The sequence below is a fragment of the Hemicordylus capensis genome, chromosome 4 (genome assembly GCF_027244095.1).
Source record: "Hemicordylus capensis ecotype Gifberg chromosome 4, rHemCap1.1.pri, whole genome shotgun sequence".
Taxonomy (NCBI): domain Eukaryota; kingdom Metazoa; phylum Chordata; class Lepidosauria; order Squamata; family Cordylidae; genus Hemicordylus; species Hemicordylus capensis.
The window spans coordinates 195,867,791-195,876,277 of NC_069660.1; the positions used below are offsets into that span (position 1 = coordinate 195,867,791).

General features: G+C 48.7%; 1 protein-coding gene across 1 annotated transcript; it reads right to left on the minus strand.

The window, feature by feature from the left end:
* Nucleotides 1-1,485: 1,485 nt before the first annotated feature.
* LOC128324337 (uncharacterized) lies at nucleotides 1,486-7,057 on the minus strand. The gene is made up of 8 exons (XM_053248806.1): nucleotides 6,698-7,057; nucleotides 6,266-6,289; nucleotides 5,516-5,544; nucleotides 3,596-4,348; nucleotides 3,289-3,414; nucleotides 3,068-3,109; nucleotides 2,753-2,983; nucleotides 1,486-1,789 (listed from the first exon to the last, which is right to left on the minus strand). The coding sequence occupies exons 1-8, from the start codon at nucleotides 6,727-6,729 to the stop codon at nucleotides 1,647-1,649; spliced, it is 1,380 nt and encodes a 459-aa protein (XP_053104781.1). The 5' UTR covers nucleotides 6,730-7,057; the 3' UTR covers nucleotides 1,486-1,646.
* Nucleotides 7,058-8,487: the final 1,430 nt, after the last annotated feature.

An 8,487-nucleotide genomic window follows, 5' to 3' on the forward strand; every position in this document is an offset into this window, starting at 1 on the left:
CCCAATGTATCCCATTCACAAGGCACCTTCTGTTGATTCTATTGACTCTTCCCAGTGCATGCACAATGAGCATCGAGAGCAAAAATGACTTTGTCCTTGACCATCTTTAAGGGCTATTAGAGATGGTCAAGGACAGGCATTTGGTCACTGAGCTGTGTAGCTAAGATAGGCTCAAATGCAGCATTTCCTGCATTGCTGTCTTATTTCATAGTCATATCAAATCTAGCATCTGCAGTGACAAGTGTTCCAATTCAGGCTTTCCTTCTCTCTCCCCTTGCAGAAAAATGGCCTGGAGGCTAAAAGTATATTCTCATTGCTGATCCTGCATTTGGGAGGGGGCCTGCTATGTAGAGTGCCTCTTCATTGTCTTTCCCTGAAGTATCAGCAGGGATGGATTGCCCTGGGTGGAGGTCTGGTGCAGAGCTTCCATGATATAGAGGTCATCTCCTGTCTCTTTGAGTTCTTTCCCCCAAGTGTGGATTGCCCATACTTGGGAGATTGCTCATAGCAGGGATGGGATGTCCTGGATGGGGACCCGATGCAGAATTTGCCTCTTTAGGTCCTTTTCTCTGAGTCTCAGCAGAGATGGAAGACCCTGGGAGAGGGCCTAATACAGAGGTTGCTTCTTTTGGGTTCTTTCCTTGGAAGATCAGCAGGGATGGAACATCCTCGAAGGAGATCTGATATGGAGGTTGCTGCTTTTGGTTCTTTCCTTGGAAGATCAGCAGGGCTGGAAGGCCCTGGGAGGAGGCCGATATCGATGTTGCCTTTTTTGTTCTCTACCGGGAGTGTCATGCTCTACAGAGAGCCACCCCCATGGCTTTTCTTCCTGCAAAGGAATTGGGGGAGTACCTCCTAGCTGCTCCCCCAGAGCCAAATAAGTCACTCAGCTTGACTCTTTGCCTGGATCCAAGCCTCCAGGCTCTGCTTTGGCTCTTGGTGGAAAATTTGGGGGCTGGAGAATAACGTTTGGCCTCCTTCCCATTTGGAACACTTGGCCTCGTTTCCATTATTCCTGCCACCCAGCAGCCCTGAGTGGTTCACCTAACCCAGGGCTGCACCACTTGGGCCTTCCAGCTGTTGTTGGGTTACAGCTCCCATAGTCCCCAGTTGCACTAACCAATAGTCATGGTTGATGGGAACTGTAGTCAAACAGCAGCTGGAGGGCTGGTGTTGTGCAGCCCTGCCCTAAATCAAGCTTCCCCTTCTGCATCACCACTCCATCCTCTTCCACAAGAGGTAGATCCCTCTTCAGGGCCAAAATCAGGCCTCCTAGCCATACATATTGGGGCAGACAAGCTCTGTATAAGCCTCCTGGCAAGGAGCAGTCTATCTTGAGCTACCTCTTGAACTTCTCAGAACATCTCTTGGCCCCAAGTGGACTGGCCATAGAGCCTTTTCTGTGGCTGGGTTTGACCCAAAGACATTTTTACCCAACTCTGCCCAAAGAAAATTAAAAGTAAGACAACTTTATTTTCTTTAAAATCAACTTTTTTATTTTTAAGCAGTAAATATGCATGTTCTATTGCTGTTTTATCTCTACATCCTATCCTATTAAAACAAATGTTTAATATTTTTAAAATAAATATGCAGCATTTTATTGCTACCTATGTATGAAGCACTTTTTGTCTTTCTCTTTTTCCTCATCAATATCCAGCTCCCTTGGAGGAACCAGGATCCCCATTAGTGGCTTCCACCCTTGGCAGTCTGCTCCGCAGTCTCCGGAGCTGTCCCATCAGTGCCTTGGGGTTTTGCAAACATTCCTGGCAGATGCGGAGGTGTCTTTGGCCTTGAAGGAAAGAAAACAAACAGGGTCAAGGGGCCTGTCCTCCACAATACCAGTCCCTGCACTGACTTCTAGTCCCTTTCCATGCCCAGCACAGACTTCTCATCTCTACCTTGAAAACCCACCATGGCTATGCCCCACCCTGTCCCTCTGCACTGATCCTCCCCCCTCCCCCAACTTGCACCCCGTCAGGTTGGTTTTTGCTCCTCCAGCTTCTGTCTTCAGCCACCTGGAGGTCTCCTGCTCTCTAAAACTACTCTTTTTCTTCTCCCTCGCTGACCCTTGGGTCTGGAACCGCCACTCATGTGGGCTCACATCTCTCTCCTATCCTTCCAGTGCAACCCACCTCCTCTGTGCAGCTTTTGGCTTAATGCCTCAGGAGAGGCAGCTCCATCAGCTTGAACTGAATGCCCCTTATGCTTTCTTCCTCTTCCTCACTTCTCTCTCCAAAGCCAAACTTTAGACTGTATGCTCCTGGTGGCTGGGAACTTTTGCCCATGTACATTGATGATGCTATAAGGAGGATTGTGATAAGCACAATTGTATGCCGTCCTTGGTTTCTTGTTTCAGCCCAGCTTGAACTCAAAAGGGCTGATATTAGCATTCATATTATTAGCATTCATGAATTTAGTATTCACATTCTGCTCTTCCTCAAGCAGCTCAGGGAGGTATACATGGTTATTTTTTTCCTCCTAACAACCCTACAAGTTAAGTTAGACTGCGGGACAAGTGACTGGCCCAAAGTCACCCAGCGAGGTTCATGGCTGGATGAGAATTCAAACCCGCGTCTCCCTGGTCCTACGGCGGTGCAGCTGTAATACATACACATCGTTCCCCCGCTTGTCCCACCTTAACTTCCCTCTCCTTCCTCTTTTGCTTGCCCATCTCTGTTTTTAGACTATAAGTGTTTTAGATTGTAAAACAACAATGAGGATGGAAAAGGGGTGCTGCCTCTGTGAAACTTACGGTCATTCAGCTGATGGAACTGCAAATCCATCAAACTCTGCAGAGTTTCTGTTACATTGCTGAGGTCCGGCTCTAGAGGAGGTGGGGAAGGAGGAGGGGGGGGAGAGGGGTGCAGGAGGAAAGAAGAGGTAGAGGTGGAATGTGGGATGGAGCCAACTTCCAGCGAGGCAGAAGATAATGATGAACCGGACCCAGGCGGGCGGAGACATGCAGCAGGGCCTTCAGGAACATCTGCAAGAGAGAAGAAGCAACAGGTGGTCAGCCACAAACGCTGGCATACTACCACACCCACCATCACTTGCCCTCACTGCTCACCATGAGAAGCTGTCTGAATTACAGGCATCAGAGCTTGGTCACCTGAAAGACAGAAAACGAAGGAACACTTCAGCAAGCACTGACAACCCACCCACAGGCCTCCCCTCCGAAACTTAGATGCAGACTCAAATCAAACATTTCAACATTCAGGAGAAGGAAACAGAGAGCAAAAGAGCCATTTTTAGCCCAGCAGCAACTTCAGGGGTGTCCTGCAAACGTACCTTCCTTTCCCCACCGCTGCAGCCAAACTTCACTGCAGATGAGCCTTGTCCGCGTGTGTCCAATTTGCAGGTTGATGGCCCGGAGAGAACGAGGGAACTGCTGGGAAATGCGGCGAACCCTCCTTTCTGCAACAAAGAGAGCAAAAAGGAACAAGTGTTGTATGCTCTGACCAGGCTGAGTGCTGGTGTCTTGCAAAAAGGGGCAGTGCTAGTGCTTGGTCCATCATCTGGGCTGAGTATCAAAACTCCAGCTGAACTTTGTGCTGGGTGTCTATGCAAAAGGATTCTGAGGTGCCACAATACTTACGCCGCTGGACATAGTCATCCTGTAATCCTTTGAGGATTTCTACTTCTTGCTCAAGGTAATTGTCAGCAATGGAAGGCTCTGGTAAGGGCTCTGACACAAAAGCTGCTTTCTTTGGAGTGCCAGTGGGGATGGAAGGACCTGGCACTGAGGTTTCCTCATTGACCTCTTCCCCCAGAATGTCATTGGTGTTGTGAGGTCCTAGAAGGGATCCTGGCATCAAGGTTTCCTCATTGAGCGTTTCCTCCAGAATATCAGTGGAAATGAGAGGTCCTGAAAGAGATCCTGGCACTGAAGTTGCCTCGTTGAGCTCTTCTCTCAGAATACCATTGGTGATGTGAGGTCCTGGAAGAGGTCCTGGCTTTGAGGTTTCCTCATTGACCTCTTTCCCCAGAATGTCAGAGGGGACACAAAGTATTGGAAGGGGTTCCGGCACCAAGGTTGCCTCATTGGGCTCTTCCCCCAGAATGTCATTGGTGATGCAAGGTCCTGGAAGGGATCTTGGCACCAACATTTCTTCATTGAACTCTTGCTCCAGAATATCAGTGGGGACGTGAGGTTCTGGAAGGGATCCTGGCACCGACGTTTCCTCATTGAGCTCTTTCCCCAGAATGTCAGTGGGGACATGAAGTCCTGGAAGGGGTCCTGGCACCACGGTTGCCTCATTGGGCTCTTCCCTCAGAGGGTCCCTCAGAAAATGATGCAACATGGGTCCCCAAGGACACGGGGCAACATGGGCCGGATTTCTGGGATGACCTGAAAGAGAGGAAATAAAGCAGGAATCTGCAAATGAGGATGGCCCATAGCCCTGATAGAAATTGCCTCCCCTTTCTGCCTAGGTTAACCAGCTGCTGAAGAGCAATACATTGCAAAGCACTGGCAAGACAGCCCTCACCAACTACGCTTCAGAAGGGAGTGCAATGGCCAGGCTCTATCTGCTGAACATACCAATGCAGCTGCCTTCTACCAAGTCATACCCCTGGCTCACTTTGCTCTACTCTGGCTGACAGCCGCTCTTGGGCAGAAGCCTTTCCCTGGTTAGCTAAGATCCTTTAACAGAAGATGAAGAAGACTCAGCCCAAGACCTTGTGCATGCAAAGCACTTGTTCCACTACTGGACTATGGGCCCTCTTTCCTCATATCTGTGAGGAAACAGGCTTCTCCTATGAGCAGAGTGGGAGCTGATGGTTCAGATGGATTAAACAATGCATTTGCTCTCTGGCTGAAGCAACAACCCCCAGTTACAGCCTTTTGGCCTATGTGCGGGGGTAGGGGTGGGGCTTGAAAATCTGCCTGGACGCCATAAACAGGAAGGATAGCTATGATCTGAGGAATGCAGTCCCAGCTCCGAGGGGCAGAAAACTGGGATCAGAGAAAGAAAGAGTCTCTTTGGACTGATCTCAGAGCTCATTGGCCAGGAAATGTTGCCCTTGTTTGCAGGTGATCCTCTATTTCCATCTTGACCCATGTGATTGTCAAAAAAAGAGATGCTTTGGAAACAAGACACCAGCATTCTTTAGCTTCCTCTTCTCCAAGGCAGGGGGAACAAGGCCCAGAGGATGTCTTGGGGCTGGGTGTGGGCAAAAGGTTCTTGCAGGGCTTTTCCAGAAGTGCACCATCTCCAAGGGAGAATTACCAAACCTGCCTGCCTGCTGCCACAGCCCTTTCCCCATCTTCTCCTAGAAGGGAGGGTATCCAGATGTGACTTGCCCAGGCCCCCTGGTCTCCTCCAACACTTTGGGCTGCACCAAGTGCCAGCAGCAAAGGATAGAGGTGGATGAACCTGCCCTCCTGCCATTCATCCATCAGATGGACATCTGCCTATCTCTCTCCATTGTCAAAGTGAAACAGATCTCCAAGGAGACACTCCCTGAGGGGTTAAGGAGCCCTGAGAAGAAGCATGAACTCTTGTCATCCACTTACCAGTCTGTGCCCCCGCTTCATCTTCATCCCTGCAGAGATAAGGAGAAACATTCTTAGTAGCGAATCACAGGAAATTGAGGCGTCCCCCCAGTAATCCTAGGGGGTGCTGTGCCATCCCAAGCATGCCCTCACCCATAATCCTTCTAGAAGGCCCTGCTAATTTTGGATGATTCAATACTTGGGAGCAGTGAAAGTGCTATTGAAAGTCACTCACTACATTTTGCTCAGATTGTTTTCACTTGGGGTTTGACTGGTTGACAGGGCGGGGGGCAGACCCACTCTCGTAGTTTATAGATATGAGGCCAGCTTTCCCACCCCTCTCCAGAGAAGATTTTCAACTTTTTTAAAAGCCCTCCCAAAAAAGGGGACACTTCAGCTGAAAGAACATACATGATGTTTTGTTTTGTTTAAAAAATGGAATAAGAGGGTTTAAATTTCTGACAACTCGACTCCCCGCCTGTATGTTCCCCAGACTATGGGAAACGCCTATATTGGGCAGCAGCAATATAGGAAGATGCTGAAAGACATCTTCTCATACTGTGTGGGAGATGGCAATGGTAAACCCCTCCTGTATTCTACCAAAGGCAACCACAGGACTCTGTGGTCACCAAGAGTTGACACCGACTCGATGGCACACTTTTACCTGGGTTTGGGCTATGTCTGAACAACCCCCTCCACACCCATCCCTTGAGATGGCCACACCAGAGCCAAAAGCATTAAGAGGAGTCAAGAGGGAAAAAAGCAACTCACTTTGGTTCTGCCTCTTGGTGAGACCTATGGGAACATGAAAGAAGAAAAGGTTAGGCATGTTCTTGGAAATAACATGGGGGTTTTGGGGGGGCAGCTTTTGAAGTCAGCTTCAACTGGTGGGCAGGATCCCCCCCCCAAAAAAAACCCCAAGTGGGCCCACAGGGGCCAGCCAGTAGCTCCTGGGTGCTACAGTTTCACAGGTCTAGGACCTGTAAGCTTAAGAAATACAGTGGAAATCAGCCCAGCAAGGGACCTTCAAGGGCCACCTGCATTTCAAGGAGAAGCTGTGTGGTGTGAATAGTGGTGGTGAACTTGTGAGCACTGAAGTTCACATAGGGAGCGCAATGGCATGTAAGACAATGGAAGGGCATCTTTAAAAACCATGTCCAGGCAGCCATTAGATTTTGCTTCCCCATCATGCTGGAGACTTACCTACAGTTCACCCATGACCAACAGCCACCCATCCTGACAGCTAAGATGATAAGCTGATGATAAACTGACAGCCAAAGACGGCCAACTTATCAAAGATGCTGCAGCTTATCTAGAATGCTGCCAGGTGAGCCTCCTGCAGAATCCTTGCAGGTCTCCAAGGGGAACCATGACGGCAGAATTCTGTGGCTGATTGTGAGATCGCAAGATCAGTTACTGGCCATGCTGGTTCTGGTTTGAATCCAAACACTGGCTTGGTTGTCAGCTCAAAGTGTCAAAGCACCAGGGGAGAGTCACCCCTGTCCTGTCCCCCCTGCTCCCCACATTTTCCACCTAATCACTTGCGAAGTCCCTTAGCTAGGAAATCCCTCTACATCACATTTAGTACTAAGGCCCGTCTCTGTTCAGAATACACAAAAAAAGAAAGCCAGTTTATTTGTGGAACTAGGTGTGGTGATGATCCCTGGCTTAGATGGGTTTGAAAGGGGGTTAGAAACATTCATGGAGGAGGAGAGGCCCTGCTGTGACAATTAGTCAGGATGGCTATAGAGAACCTCCAGGTGCACAGGCTGAATCGCAGATGCTGGGGACATATAGTGGGTGTGGCTGTTGCCTTAGCAATAGCACTTACATTTAGCACTTACATTTGCATTCTTTCATGAGTTCAAGAGGACCTTGCACTCTTTCATGAGTTATAGAGGACTCAGATGTTACAGAGGACTCATGCAGGTTTATTATAACTCTGCACTAGCAGTGGCTGCAGCCCGCCCCTATCCACAAGCATCCCCTTCCTTAAGCATTTGCTAACAGAAGGGAAGAGGCAAATCAATAGAAAGTGACAGAGAGGGAAGGAGGGGGAAATGAGAAGGACAAAGAAAGAGGGGAAGCAAGAAAAATGATAGTGCCTCACAAAGAATGAGCGAGAGAAACAGAAGGCTGTAATGTACTTTTTGTATAAGGTTATGAAATGGAAAGCAAACAATATTCAATATCTTGCCCCCACCCCACCCCGTTATGTCTTCGGAAACAACCTACAGTATGTCCTTATTAAACTCCATAGGCCCAACTGCACAACATCTTAGTTTCCACTGGACATTTTTTAAAAATGCACTGCAAAGAATGCACCCAGCTGCACATCAAAATGAACCTTGGACTAAGGGCCCCACAGTGGATGGATGAATCCTCCCAAGGATGCTACTCTTACATTTTTAGGGGATAGGCCAGGAGCATTCTAGCTATTGCTCGCTTATAGCTATTATTTTGCCACTGTTTTAAAACCACATGTTGTTGTTGTTGTTAGTGCTTTTGCTTAATATCTTGCTGACATTCTGTCAGCTGGTATGTATCCTTCACTTCCTGCCCCTCTGGCTGCTGCTGCCACCAACAGCACTGCAATTACTCTCCAATATATTGTTTTATCAGTCACCTTAAGTGGCGCAGTAGGGAATGCCTGACTAACAAGCAGAAGGTTGTCGGTTCGAATCTCCACTGGTACTATATCGGGCAGCAGTGATATAGGGAGGTGCTGAAAGGCATTGTCTCATACTGCACAGGAGGAGGCAATGGTAAGGCCCTCCTGTATTCTACCAAAAGAAAACTACAGGGCTCTGTGGGCGCCAGGAGTCGAAATGCCCAATATAGGTGTTTACTATGGTCTGGGAAACAGACCAGTGGGGATTTGAACTGGCAATCTTCTGCTTGTTAGTCAAGCATTTCCCCGCTGCACCACTTAAGGTGGTTTAGTCACTATAACCGGGCTCCATTTGGCACTATGGTCGGTCAGAAAGCTTTCC